A 14,744-nucleotide genomic window follows, 5' to 3' on the forward strand; every position below is an offset into this window, starting at 1 on the left:
ACACACACGTAGACGCACGACCGTCCCTTCCTGACCGCCCACCCACAGATGATGCACCAGGTGCCCACCTCCCGCGGGCGGGGCAGCTCTTCAAAGGCCTGAGAAACCCTGCCTGCGGCCGCGCGGTCTGTGCAGGTGCTGGAGGCAGGGTGGGGGTGGGCGGGGAGACACTGGCTCCCTCGCGGGGTGATCGGGCCACAGGCTGCGCCAGCAGCCTCCCTGCGGAGCCCTCGCCAGCCAGCGGGGCGCCGCCACAGGGGGCTGGGAGGAGGGTCAAGGTCCCGGAGGCTCCACCTCGAGAGGAGGGGGCAGGGGCCACCAAATGCGGGAAGCGGGGCTTTAGGCATTTCCTTGTTAGTACAAAGGAGCCCAAGAACCACCTCCCACTCACAGCAGAAGCTTCCACCATCCGAGGTTTTATTTCCAGCAACATCCAAACACACCAACACAATCTCACGGAAGAGCTAGGCAGCCCTGAGCACGCACTCCTGCCCACCCCGCGGGCCCACGGGGCGCGGCCACGTGCGGGCAGGGCGGGCTCCAGCTTCTCCTCCAGGGCCGAGCGCTGCGACTCCGCTTCGCACCCCGCAAGCTTGGACGCTCCCCACAACCAGGCGGGCTCCTCCAGGCACAGGGAGGTCCGTCTGCTGGTGTGCGCTTTGGGGGGGACGCAGAGGCGGAAGAAACTGATGCAGGCAAACCACCCCTAGACCTCGGGCACTGTCCACCATCGGAGGAAGGAGCTGAGGGTCCCTGGGCTCCCGCATCTTCGAGGACAGGGAGCTGCGGGCAGGGCCAGGAAGGAGGGGAGGGTGCGGGGGGCTGAGCTGACATTAAAAACACATCCCAGTGAAGACAGAGGGGGCCCGCGGGGCTGGAAGATGCCAGGCCTCCTGTGGACGGCGCTTCAGGGCCAGAGTCCGGCGGCGGCGAGACCAGGGAGGCTCACACCAGGAAGGATGAAGTCTGTCTGAATTCCCCCTGCGGAAACGAAACCCGTCAATCTTTCCAGCCTTCTTCTTCTGCTGCTGCTGCTGCTTCTTTTTTGGGGGGTAATTATCACCGAGGATATTTTTCCATTGATTTTCAGAGAGAGTGGAAGGGAGGGGGAGAGAGAGAGAAACAGCAACGGGAGAGAGAGAGACATCCACTGGTTGCCTCCTTGCCTCCTGCACAGGCCCCACCCGGGCCAGGGATCCTGCAACCAAAGTACATGCCCTTGACCTGAATCGAACCTGGGACCCTGCAGTCCGTGGGCTGACGCTCTATCCACTGAGCCAGGGCCCTCTCATCTTCTTCAGTTCACATACTGAACACACAAACCCAGGCCCCAGAGCCCCCTCCCCCTGCGACACTTGCCTCGCTCCGAGCGGTGGGCTGGCTGTAAATGACCTTCTTGCTCTCGGTCCTGCAGAAGACGGGACAGTCAAACCCGAGCCCCTCTCCTTGCCAACCTTTGAGGTCAGAAGTGAGAACCGGACAGAATCACGAGGTCTCGGGTGGGGACGCGGGTGGAGGGGAAAGGACAGCACAGACCGCCGTGAGCCAGAGAAACTCATGTCTCCCTGCCAGGCGTGGCCTCCACCTCCACCCCCTTCCCCTGGGCCCCTCTCAGCATCAAACCACACGCATCCATGTTCTCCACCTCGGAGAGCCCGGCACAGCGCCTCACTCACCCTTTCTTCTTTCCTGAAAGAAGAAATGGACGGTGCACGTCAGCAGAACAGACAGCTCAGCCAGGAAGATGGGAGCCAGCATGCAGCCCCCACACCGCCCCGGAGCTGAGCCCAGCATGGGGACCGGAAGAGAGCCTCTGAGGCCAAAGACTTACTGTCAAAGTAGCCACGGCTGTAGGCGAACCAGATGCCGAAAATCAGGAATCCAAGGAGAATGAGTGTCACTAGGACAGCTGCCACGATGCCCCCAACATTCAGCTCCACTACGAGACACAAATGAGAGGTCGGGCACATGAATGCTCACTTCCTGTACCAACTACACGGTCCAGCAGCAGGAAAAGACCCCAAGCGCCCCCTCCAGGTCTGAGCCCCGCCCCTGCCACCCTGCCCGCACGCACCAGCCTCCATGCGCACAGCATCGGACATCATGGGTGTCCCGTACCCGTTCTGTGCCTGGCAAGAGTATTCTCCGGTATCAGAGGCCGAGACGGGATCAAAGACCTGCAGGGCAGAAAACCATCTGTCCCGCTCGAGAGCCACGTGCCTGCCTTTTATGTCTCTGGATCCTAAAGCCCAGCGCGCCTTGCTGCTGTCCCTCCTCCCCACCTTCAGGGCTTCTGCCCCTGTGTCCCGACCCTTTTCAGCCTGCCTGTCCGTACCAGCTCCCCTGTCTTGGGGTTCAGGCTGTAGGAAGAGTTGCTGAAGGCACGGTTTCTCTTGGGCTCCAGAGGCATCAGGGCTCCATCCCTGTACCACAGGTACTCAGAGGGCGGGGAGCCGTCCGCCTCCGAACAGGTCAGCACCGCCCGGCTCCCGATGGTGGCGGAGGAGGGGATGGTGACCGTGGGTTTGGATGGCGGCACTGGAAAGGAGAGAAGGTGCTGACCACAGGGCAGGGAGGGCTCCTGGAGGCAAAGTGGCTGACGAGGGCGCTACCCCAGCCTCCACACTGGCCTCCCTGCCTCCCTGTGACTGAGCCCCCACCCAGAGCACCTCACCATCAGCGAGCTCCCAGGCTCGGCAGAGCCCACCCAGCATTGGGGGAAGCAACCATGCCCAGTGGGCACAGAGACCTGGCACATACCAAGGACAATGAGCTGGACGCTGACCTCCCCGTAGGCGGTGCCGCCTTCATCCGAGACCATGCACGTGTACATCCCCGTGTCCTTCCGGGTCACGGAGTGGAAGGTGATGCCAGTGTTCGAGAAAGTGACTCTGTCCTCAAAGGGAGCTGCGGGGAGAGGAGCCAGCGTAGCGGGGGCTGGAGAGCTGGGAGAAGCTGGTGCCCGTGACACCGAGGCACCTAAGCGAGGAGATGGGAAGGCCCTGGGGACCTGGCATCCAGGTGCAGGACTCACCTGTGATCTTGTTGTTATAGCAGACGAGGCTGGTGATGTCACCCTGGGCAAACTTCCACTCCACTCGGGGAGAGGAGAAGCCCGAGTAGGAGCAGGACAACTTGGCGGCTACAGACAAGATCGATGTGAGTGGGAGGAAGCAGCAACAAATAGAGAAGACAGGACCCTGGCTGGCTCCCCCCCCCCGCCCCCCCAGCTCCTCCCAACTCACGTTTATCCTCGGGAATTTTGACCTCGGGGTTGGAAGTGTACACGGCTCCCCTGCCCGGCGCCAGCGAGCCTAGGACGAGAGGCTCCCATCAGGAGGGGCAGCACCTGGCGAAGGCCCTGAGCCCCCGAGGCGCAGGGACTCAAGAGTCAAGCTCTTGCCAGTCTCACCCCAATATCTTAAGTAATCTTCTTCAAATGCCTTTGCTACAATTGCAGGCCAATACTTCTGTTATTAGTGGAAATAAAATATTTCTTTCAGATGCAATTTATTTCATTTTTTATACCCCACCCCCACCCTGGGACTCCCAGTAATCTAATTAGATTCCCACTAGTCAAGAGCAGCTCCCCAAAATGGCACTTCACGGTTCACAACTTCTCCACATCCCGGCAGGAAACCGGCCGGGCCGAGGAGGAGCATCTGTAGGGTATCTGGTGCATTTCAGCATGTTTCTCATACATGGTATCACTTGATCCTTGAGACAAGCATGACAGACCAGCAGGACAAGTATTATCACCCAATTTTACACAACGAACGGAGGTGACAAGCCTAAGGTCACGTCACTGGTTCTGAGACAGAGCCAGGACCAGAACTGGGCTCAGGGAACTTCACCAGCATCTCCTCCTGCCGAACGGGAAGGATGGTGTGTGGTGGGTGGAGAGACAGAGCTAATTCCACAGCAGGCGGGAGGCAGGCAGCAGGCTGCACGGAGGGGCCGGGACTGCGGGAGGGTGAGGACCTCACACGCTGTTCTCGTTCCTGTTTCAACACTCAAACTCATGGAGCTTTACTTGCAGCCTTGAGTGTGAACCCTGCCTTCTGAGGTAAATGCAAACACCCTGATACATACGAGGCATTTCCCTTTACACATAACTGAGCAGGGCCTTGACCCCGAGCTCCCTCTGCTCATCTGAAGGGTGAGCTAGAGGCTCTCTACACGCTCAAGCCCCTCCCCTCCCCCTCCCCCTCTCAACCCCCTTGTCTTCTCTCGCTATCTATCTATCTATCTATCTATCATCTATCTTCTCCCCCTCTCTGTCATTAGTGTTCATGTGCATTTATTTTAGTTTCACAAACACTGTGAATTAATCGGATAAGTCTTCCCTCCCCATTTTACAGATGAGAAAATGAACTCACTCCAGGTTAGGTGGCTGGCCCCGCCCAGCTCCCCCCTTGGAAATGGCAGAACTGAGGTTAGCACCCAGGTCACTCCCACCCCCTTTCCCTTACTTTTATCCACCATGCTGTTTCTCAGAAAAGTCACTGGTCTGATGCAGATAAACTGTGTAATAAAATGTCATTCTCTTAAGTCAGGCCCATTTGACCTATGAATTCTTTCTAATATTACCCTGTAACTGTATATTTGACATTACACTTTAATGTCAAATTTCATTAAATGTAGTAAGAGATACAGAAATTAAGTCAAATACTTTACTAAACTGAAAACTGAGGACATGGAAGTCTCTTGCTCAGGTTTTAATCAGGAGTCTGGCCGGGGCTCAGTGGGTAGAGCATCTGCCCGAGGACGGATGAGTCCTGGGTTTGATCCCAGTCAAGGGCAGGTACCCTCAGTTGCAAGCTCCAACCCTGGCCCCAGCTGGGGTGTGTGCTGGAGGCAACCAATCAATGTATCTCTATCACATTGATGTTTCTCTCTCTCCCCTCCTCTTTACTCTTTCACACACACACACAAAAATCAATGGGAAAATATCCTCAGGTGAGGATAAAAGGAAAGAGTGCGGATAATGAAATGCTTTGATTTTTGTCCAAGTAGCTTCTTCTGCTCTAACTTTATCTTTAACACGTTAAGCGCCCAGCCTGTTTTGTCTTCCAGACGGAAAGTATAGTCACTGGTGACTGACATGGGGCTTAACGTGTTAAAATCCTCAGATGTTACAATTTGCTCCCTGTGATGGGCACTGGTGCGCGGAGTAGACCTCTCTTCAGGAAGAAATGACTGTCCCAGCCCCTGGGGCTGCTGCCAGAAGAAGGCCCTCGGCTGTCAGCCCTCTGAGAACAGCAGAACATGGCACTGCCCAAGGACAGGCATCCCACCAGCGATGCAGCAGGGCAGCCGGCACCCACTCCTGGTCCACGAGAGGACAGGTGCATAACGCCCCCTCCACACCTTCAGGCGGTGGTGGAGGCCGCCCGGGGCTTCTGCGGTCCCGTCCTTCACCTCCTTCCACGGGGTGGATATCAAGAGCACTCCCTAACACTGTCCTGGTGCAAGAGCTGACATCTCAGAGTTAGCTTCCCAAGGACCCTACCTACGGCACCACCCAAATGAAGAACATAATTAAACTAAAAACCAACCTTCGAAATAACCAGCAACACGCACACAAAAACAAAGCAAAACAAACAAACAAAACCACAAAACTTTAGCTCAAGTTCCTTTTTGAGTCCTTTCAGATACTCAGATGCAAAAAACACCCAGTCCTGCCAGGACTCCAGCCTCGCCTCCCCACCACCCCTCCCGACCGCCCAGGACTTCACAGCCATCCCGGTCCAAGTCCCTTCCGTGCCTGAGCCAGCCGCTGAGACTGTGCTGGGCTGCATATCTGGCGCTTCGGCCAGGCGGGGCACGCTGTGCTCTCTGTTCCTAGAACACATAGATAGGAAGGTAGTCACTGTACTGATGCTGTACTGTGTCGGGAACAAATTGTGTAAACAAGGCTTTGTAACTAACTTTGTGGTTTTTGCAAATAAAAATGCTGTAACTCCTGAAATCGGCACTGCAGTTCAGCCTTTGCTTCAGCAGGGTGCTGTAACTGTAGTCGCTGGGTTAGTATTGGAAGGGTTAAAGAGAACAAAACATACATAACCTTTATAAATTTCATACTTTCAAATTAGCCTTTAAACCTTCTTTCTGCTTCGGCAGGGTGCCGTAACTGTAGTCAAGACTTAATAAAGGCTCCTAAATCTTGATCTGAGTCCCTGGTAGTCATCTCCGCGGGTTGCCCCATTACATTTGGAGGCCCCAGCGAGATCCACTCCGGCCAAGTTGCCGGACGCCCCAGGCGAGGACACTCCAGTCTCCATCCCGGGTCCCAGGGAGGTGGAGTGTTTTCCTCCCAAAACTGCAATCCAAAAATAACGAACCACCTGGACCTCCAGCGGGGAGGTAAGAATCTGGTATCTGTCTGTGGAACGTTCCCTTTAGGACTCAAAAGAGGGCTGGACGCAGCGGAACCTCGGAGTCCGACCGCCCGGACACGACGGTGTCTGGGGGTCCTGGTCTGGGCAACCTTAGGTTGCATTTGTCTGGTTTGTTTTGTCTTTGTTCTTTGTTGTCTTTGCCTTTGTCAAAATGGGTCAGGGTCAGTCGTCTTCGTCGATCCCCTTACAATGTTTTCTTGAGAATTTTCAAGACTTGAAGAGACGCGGAGAGACTACGCCACCCCCGTTAATTATTTTGATTTACAGAAATTTTGTGAACGAAAGTGGCCCAGGTTTGGGGCCAGGGGAGCCTGACAGGCCTCCAGGAGGGACCACTCTGCTGATTTAGCAGAATTGAACCAGGGGACTCTGGGCTGTCCCGGATGTCAGCCCAGGACCCAGCCGGCATCTGGAGAGAGTGGACAGACACTTCTGGCCCTGATGTATAATTTTGCTGTGTTAGGTTAAAATTTTAGAAGTCTAGAGTTAATTTAAAGGTATAAGGTTGCAACCCAAAGAAGTTTAAACAAAGGCTTGTTAGGTTAAGATTAGTACATTTTCTCATGGCCTGTGTAGGGTGAGGGAGAGGGACTGCTGGATTTTTATCATGTGGTCCCGAGACCTGCGACCTGCCTGCCCTTCCTGATAGATTTATAGTAGGTCTCTGTTGAGGACAGCATCCGCTCTGACTGGGGGAGGAAGAGAGCCAAAAACTGCTCTGAAGTGGGTGTGAGATGGGGTAGTGGCGGTAGGATTCGCTAGATAGGGTAGTAGGCTCTCAGCCTGCTGAGATGGAGGAGCCCTAGGCTGGAGGACAGGGGGATAGTCAGAGAGGTCAAAAGTGGTAAAAGAGGAGAAGGATTTGAGCCTCTGGGCTTAGAGAAAAGAAGGAAAAATCTAGGAGGGAGAGCAGCTAAGGACAGAGTAAATGGTTAATGCAGAAAAGGGGGGGGCGTCGGCAGGGAGAGATAGCTTTTTGTTGATTTTTACTTATCTGAACTATGCTGGACTCAAGGCCACAAGCTGCTACTAAGCACAAGTTTTTCTCTGTCCCGTTTTGTTCTCTTTAACCCTTCCAATGCTAAATTAGACTGATACAATATACTTGAAATTACATAAGGAAGCAGTTCTTACCTGCTCTTAGTAATCTAAGAAATACTGGCTATTTACTTTATAGTAATCATTAAAGGATTGAGGTTTCAAGAATAAGGAATTACTGAGTAGAAGGTCTGAGGGTATGGTTATGCATTTTTAAAGGACATAGAAAGAAGGTTTAAAGGCTAATTTGAAAGTATGAAATTTATAAAGGTTATGTATGTAATAAGAAGGAGAAGAGAAATGTTAAAAGGAAATTAATTAAATAATACAGGCCAGTAAGCCAGAAAGAGTCTGCCTCCCTAAACAGAGAGTAAATAGTTATGCCAAAGTACTTAGTGGAGACTGATAAAAGAAATCCAACAGTTACTGTTTTGTTATAACTCTGGAGAGTCCATAAAAAGGACTGGCAAGGAAAATCAGAAGATCTTAAGGCAGGTCAGTAGCTTTTTCTCCTTATGTAATTCCTCCGAAATTTGGCAATACTTAATAAATAAATCATGGCAATACATTTCTTTGCATAAATTCAATAAGACCGGTTTCCAATAGTGGTTTTATTGACCGAAAACTTTGACTGGAGTATCATGTTTTAAAGAGCCCTGTCTGAGCTGTGAAGACTTGAAGCCAATAAGAGTGCCATGGAGAAAGCCTGGTATCTTGCTTGGTAGCCCCGAAAATAGCTGGCGCTGGAGCATCAGGCCCATGCCTGCCATCACTGGCGGTTCGTCAGAGTAGAAGGGGAGCAATAAGGACGCCTCTGCATCCCTGCGGAACCCCCATGCACTCTGGGCCGCAACGAGTAGGAGGGTTGCTGAGAAGGGCCTTAAAGCAAGGACAATGGGTCCGGGCAGAGCCACTGCAGGTGAGGAATTCACAAAACTCAGCAGATACTACAGGCAGGCCTGATGGCAGCTGGATGGCTTGGCTTCCTGGCCCTATGGGGCACATTAAGATTCAATCATGGGGAAAAATGTAGTTTCTGAGAACCAAGATGGCGGCATAGGTAAACACCAGAGTTTGCTGCCTCGAACAACCACTTCAAAAATACAACTAAAAGCCGAACCGGTTTGGCTCAGTGGATAGAGCGTCGGCCTGCGGACTCAGGGGTCCCAGGTTCGATTCCGGTCAAGGGCATGTGCCTTGGTTGCGGGCACATCCCCACTGGGGGGCGTGCAGGAGGCAGCTGATCGATGTTTCTCTCTCATCGATGTTTCTGTTGTTGTTTTCAATCAGGAGGGAGTCTCAGGCTCTGAGCTCCAGTTCCGGGCGAGTCTCTAGGGACCCAGACTCATACGGGAGAAGCGGGACTGTCTGGCAGCTTTCTCTCCGAGGGGCTTGCAGTTATTACTGGGACACTGAGAAGCAGAGCCTCTGAGGGCAAGACTGAGAGCGGCCATAACTGCTAGCCTTGCCCTGTTGATCCCGTGGGACCCGCCCCACCCAAGCACTGCAGGGAGGCTTTTGGGGGATAGCCTCAGGCAAAGGCTAGATTAGCACCTCCCTAGAGATCCAGGAGCCAGGAAGCCCAGAGGTCAGAGTGGAACCATCCAGTTTGCAGCTCCGTGGAACCATAAAAGACACACTCAGGGGGCAGACTCAGTGAGCACCAAAGCCCCATTGAAGCAAGTCTTGCCCCAGAGGGGTGATTCCAGCACAGAAGTTCTCCCACTGCAGACACAGCTGATTCTCACAGCCAATTGGCCTGGAGGTCAATTCCTCCCAGGGATAACTACAACAATCAAGGCTTAATTACAACAAGACTGTGCACAAAGCCCACAAGGGGGTGCACCAAGAGTGTCTACCTCAGGTAATTGGGACACTTAGCACAGAAAGGCACTCTATCGACACAGCGAAGCATAAAAAATGTGGAGACAAAGAAACAGGACACAAATGACAGAAATTGAGGAAAGCAAACTGCTGGATATAGAGTTCAAAACCACACTTTTAAGGTCTTTAAAGAACTGTCTAGAAGCCGCCGATAAATTTAGTAAGGCCCTCGAAAAGACTGATGAGACCGCCGATAAATGTAGTGAGATCTTCAAGAAATCTAGTGAGACCCTCGATGTTGTGATAAAGAACCAACTAGAAATTAAGCATACACTGACTGAAATAAAGAATATTATACAGACTCCCAACAGCAGACCAGAGGATCGCAAGAATCAAGGCAAAGATTTGAAATACGAAGAAGCAAAAAACACCCAACCGGAAAAGCAAAATGAAAAAAGAATCCGAAAATACGAAGATAGTGTAAGGAGCCTCTGGGACAGCTTCAAGCGTACCAACATCCGAATTATAGGGGTGCCAGAAGAAGAGAGAGGGCAAGATATTAAAAACCTATTTGAAGAAATCATGACAGAAAACTTCCCCGATGGGAATCAAAGATGGCGGCATAGGTAAACACCGGAGACTGCTGCCGCAAACAACCACTTCAAAAATACAACTAAAAGACGGAACGGACATCAACCAGAACCACAGGAAGGCTGGCTGAGGAGAGACTCTTCAACTAGAAGGAAAAACAGCATTACGAGGCTCAGAGGAGGCGCAGTGTGGAAAATTTAAAGGTACGGTGGTGCGCGCGCAAAGCGGGCTGGTGGCTGAGGGCGCGGTTGTCGTTTTCAATCAGGAGGGAGTCTCAGACTCTGGGCTACAGATCCAGGGGAGTCTCTAGGGACCCAGACTCAAACGGGAGAAGCAGGACTGTCTGGCTACGGTCCCTCCGAGGTTTGCAGCGGTTGCTGGGACAGAGAGGCAGAGCCCCTGGAGACGGACTGAGAGCAGCCATAGCTGCTCCCTCCACCCGCCCTGTTGATCCCGCCCCGCCCAAGCCCTGCGCAGAGCCATTTGCCGGATAGCCTCAGGCAAAGGCTAGATTAGCCCCTCCCCGGAGGACAGAAGTTTTCCCACAGCTGATTCTCACAGCCAGTCGGCCTGGTGGTCAAATCCCTCTAGTATTAACTACAACAATTAAGGCTTAACTAGAACAAGACTGTGCACAAAGACCACAAGGGGGTGCACCAAGAAAGCATAAAAAATGCGGAGACAAAAAAAACATGACAGAAATGGAGGATATGGAGCTAAAAATCGCAATTTTGAGGGCTTGCAATAAACTTGAGCAGAGCCTCATGAAAACTAATGAGACCCTCGATGCTATGATAAAGAAACTAGAAAGTAAGCATACATGGACTGAAATAAAGAATACTATGCCCAATAGCAGACCAGAGGAGCACAAGAATCAAACCAAAGATTTGAATTGCGAAGAAGCAAAAAACACCCAAATGGAAAAGCAAAATGAAAAAAGAATCCGAAAGTGTGAAGATAGTGTAAGGAGCCTCTGGGACAGCTACAAGCGTACCAACATCAGAATAATAGGAGTGCCAGAAGATGAGAGACAGCAAGATATTGAAAACCTATTTGAAGAAATAATGGCAGAAAACTTCCCCCACCTGGTGAAAGAAATGGACTTACAGGTCCAAGAAGCGCAGAGAACCCCAAACAAAAGGAATCCAAAGAGGACCACACCAAGACACATCATAATTAAAATGCCAAGAGCAAAAGACAAAGAGAGAATCTTAAAAGCAGCAAGAGAAAGAGACTCAATTACCTACAAGGGAATACCCATACAACTGTCAGCTGACTTCTCAACAGAAACTTTGCAGGCCAGAAGGGAATGGCAAGAAATATTCAAAGTGCTGAATACCAAGAACCTACAACCAAGATTACTTTATCCAGCAAAGCTATCATTCAGAATTGAAGGTCAGATAAAGAGCTTCACAGATAAGGAAAAGCTAAAGGAGTTCATCACCACTAAACCAGTATTATACGAAATGCTGAACGGTATCCTTTAAGAAGAGGAAGAAGAAAAAGGTAAAGATACAAATTGTGAACAACAAACATGCATCTATCAACAAGTGAATCTAAGAATCAAGTGAATAAATAATCTGATGTACAGAATGAACTGGTGATTATAATGAATCAGGGACATAGAAAGGGAATGGACTGACTATTCTTGGGGGGGAAGGGGAATGGGAGATGCGGGAAGAGACTGGACAAAAATCGTGCACCTATGGATGAGGACAGTGGGTGGGGAGTGAGGGCAGAGGGTGGGGCGGGAACTGGAAGGAGGGGAATTATGGGGGGGGGGAATAGGAACAAATGTAATCTGAACAATAAAGATTTAATTTAAAAAATAAAAAATAAAGAAAGAAAGAAAACTTCCCCTACCTGGTGAAAGAAATAGACTTCCAAGTCCAGGAAGCCCAGAGAACCCCAAACAAAAGGAATCCAAAGAGGACCACACCAAGACACATCATAATTAAAATGCCAAGAGCAAAAGACAAAGAGAGACTCTTAAAAGCAGCAAGAGAAAGAAAGTCAGTTACCTACAAGGGAGTACCCATATGACTGTCAGCTGATTTCTTAACAGAAACTTTGCAGGCCAGAAGGGAATGGCAAGAAATATTCAAAATGATGAATACCAAGAACCTACAACCAAGATTACTTTACCCAGCAAAGCTATCATTCAGAAGTGAAGGTCAGATAAAGAGCTTTCCCAGATAAGAAAAAGCTAAAGGAGTTCATCACCACCAAACCAGTATTATATGAAATGCTGAAAGGTATCCTTTAAGAAGAGGAAGAAGAAGAAAAAGGTAAAGATACAAATTATGAACAACAATACACATCTATCAACAAGTGAATCTAAAAATCAAGTGAATAAATAATCTGATGAACAGTATGAACTGGTGATTGTAATAGAATCAGGGACATAGAAAGGGAATGGACTGACTATTCTTGCGGGGGGGAAGGGTGTGGGGGGTGAGTGAAGAGATTAGACAATAAACGTGCACCTATGGATGAGGACAGTGGGTGGGGAGTGAGGGCGGAGGGTGGGGTGGGAACTGGGTGGAGGGGAGTTATGGTGGGAAAAAAGAGGAAGCAATGTAATAATCTGAACAATAAAGATTTAATTTAAAAAAAAAAGATTCAATCATGAAATTCCAGCAAAGGTAGTCAGTTGCCATTCTTGTGTTTATGCAAACAATCAGGCCAAACTGAATAGAGTAAATAAATTAGTATTTTAATAAACAGAGGGATAATTTTAAGGAGGAAAACTCTATTTCAATAGAGGTTATCAAAACTGAAATGTTTGCTTTCCCTACCACCAGACCATTTGTTACAGTTTGTCTCCTCCAGGTCACAAGCCCACCTCCTTCTGTGCCCAGGCCTCATAGTCCCTCTGACAGACAGCAAGGATCTCTTGGCTCTGAGAGAAACTTCTGACCCACCTCAGCAGGAAGTAATCACAGAAGAAATCCAAAGTCCATTTTCCCTAAAAGAATTCAGAGCCAGGATCCTTGAGGTAATATAGTAGGCAGTTAGACAGACATGAGCAGAGCAAGGACGATGGGCCAATTGGCACTGCCAGCTATAACTAAGTCTTTCCACCTCTATGTATGTAAGACAAGGGGACTCCCCAGAAGCAAGAGGGAACTAGGCTGCAGACGAAGCAGCCCGGGAGGTTGCCCTAAAACCAGTGGGGCCTTTACAGATTCCTGTGACTCTTCCAGACCCTGAACTACTCATCTCACCAGCTTACAATAAACCCAATCTAGAAAAGCTTAAATCCATAACCAATCTTTACTCAAGTTCTTTCAGGCTTTACAGTCTAACAAAAAAGCAGATAAGAAGCACATCCAAGATGCTCTGCCTGTATCTGGTTCATCCCTTCCAACCTGGTAACTGTTTGGGTAAAGAAATTTGCCACCCAAGGACTGACTCCTACCTGGAAAGGACCACCCCCAAGGCAGTCAAGGTTGACAGGATCCTGATGTGGCTTCATCACACCTGGCTTAAGACAGCCAGGCAAACTAGAGAGTCCACGACTCTTTGCACCTTTTAGAGATTATTCCTGGCCCTCATTCCAGGCCCTTATCTTATAAACAGGCCCACTGACTTTATTCGGCAAAGAACTAATTCTATCAAGCTTATAGTCCTCAGGGGTCAATATAACTCCCTCCCCAACAATGACCCAAAAGAGTCAATGATTTGACTCATGTACATAAAACCAGTGGGGACTGTGCTGGGCTGCATATCTGGCTCTTCGGCCAGGCGAGGCATGCTGTGTTCTCTGTTCCTAGAACACATAGATAGGAAGGCAGTCACTGTACTGATGCTGTACTGTGTCGGGAACAAATTGTGTAAACAAGGCTTTGTAACTAACTTTGTGGTTTTTGCAAATAAAAACGCTGTAACTCCTGTAGTCGGCACTGCAGTTCAGCCCTTGCTTCAGCAGGGTGCTGTAACTGTAGTCGCTGGCCAGCTTAATAAAGGCTCCTAAATCTTGATCGGAGTCCCTGGTGGTCGTCTCCGCGGGTCGCCCCATTACAGGACCAGACTGCATTCAAGCCCCATCTCTGTCACTTGATCACGTTCAACTTCACTTTGCCCATTTGTAAAATGGGGGTAAACACAGTTTCTATATCAAAGGCTATGCTGAGAGTTAAACAAGTTAACACAAAGGACTTAGAAGAGTGGACGACCCAGAGGAAGGGCCAAATAACTATCATAGCTTTGTGGATGGAAAAGGGGCCACATTACTACCAACAGCTCAGGGGAGGCCTGCATGACAGTTTTGCAAATTGAGAGACCTAAAGTCACCAGAAAGGATGGTCTGAAATTAAACTTTAACTAAAAGCAGTTTATGGTGGGTAGTCACAACCTAGGCTGGTATGTTCCCTGACAAAGCTGAGCCTGTTGTTTTTGTGCATCTGCGATATATCCTTGGAATGTGAAAGTAATTTTCCTTTTCCTGGACCCCTCAAACCACAGGCACCCTCTGCAGAGACCACAAACCCCCTCATTGTTACTGAGTTAATTGTTGACTGTTCCCTATCCTGCACGCACCTAAGTAAAGGAGTGTGTGTCTATCACTTTACTTTTTACCCAATCCCAGAGGTTCCCCCCTTTGCTTTCTCCCGCCTCCCATCACCAGTGGAGTTCATGTAACCCACTTACGTCTCCTCCTTTGATTGTGATGTACAAAACAAGGTGGAAAACCGCCATTCTCTGGAGCATTATCCCAATACATTGAGATCCTGCTTCCCGGCAATTGTCAACAGTTTGGCTCAAATAAACTCACAAACATTCTTCACAGTTTGATGTTTTTACATTAACATTACTTGGCATAGGGAGGCAGGATTCCAAAGAAGCTCGCCCGGGACCATCCTGCGGACCCGGACCCGGTGCTGGGAT

General features: G+C 50.1%; 1 protein-coding gene across 1 annotated transcript in view; it reads right to left on the reverse strand.

Moving 5' to 3' along the window:
- Positions 1-395: 395 nt before the first annotated feature.
- The window catches only part of F11R (F11 receptor), a 38,382-nt gene continuing 24,033 nt past the window's right edge, over positions 396-14,744 (reverse strand). Inside the window, exons 2-10 of the mRNA XM_006103256.3 lie at positions 3,246-3,314; positions 3,035-3,142; positions 2,761-2,907; positions 2,336-2,538; positions 2,075-2,177; positions 1,832-1,939; positions 1,677-1,689; positions 1,360-1,408; positions 396-981 (exon numbers count right to left, since the gene is read on the reverse strand). Coding sequence (XP_006103318.1) covers positions 946-981; positions 1,360-1,408; positions 1,677-1,689; positions 1,832-1,939; positions 2,075-2,177; positions 2,336-2,538; positions 2,761-2,907; positions 3,035-3,142; positions 3,246-3,314 — 836 coding nt within the window. The 3' untranslated portion in view covers positions 396-945. The remainder of the gene's footprint in view (positions 982-1,359; positions 1,409-1,676; positions 1,690-1,831; positions 1,940-2,074; positions 2,178-2,335; positions 2,539-2,760; positions 2,908-3,034; positions 3,143-3,245; positions 3,315-14,744) is intronic.

Source organism: Myotis lucifugus, unplaced genomic scaffold (assembly GCF_000147115.1).
Source record: "Myotis lucifugus unplaced genomic scaffold, Myoluc2.0 scaffold_478, whole genome shotgun sequence".
Lineage (NCBI taxonomy): Eukaryota > Metazoa > Chordata > Mammalia > Chiroptera > Vespertilionidae > Myotis > Myotis lucifugus.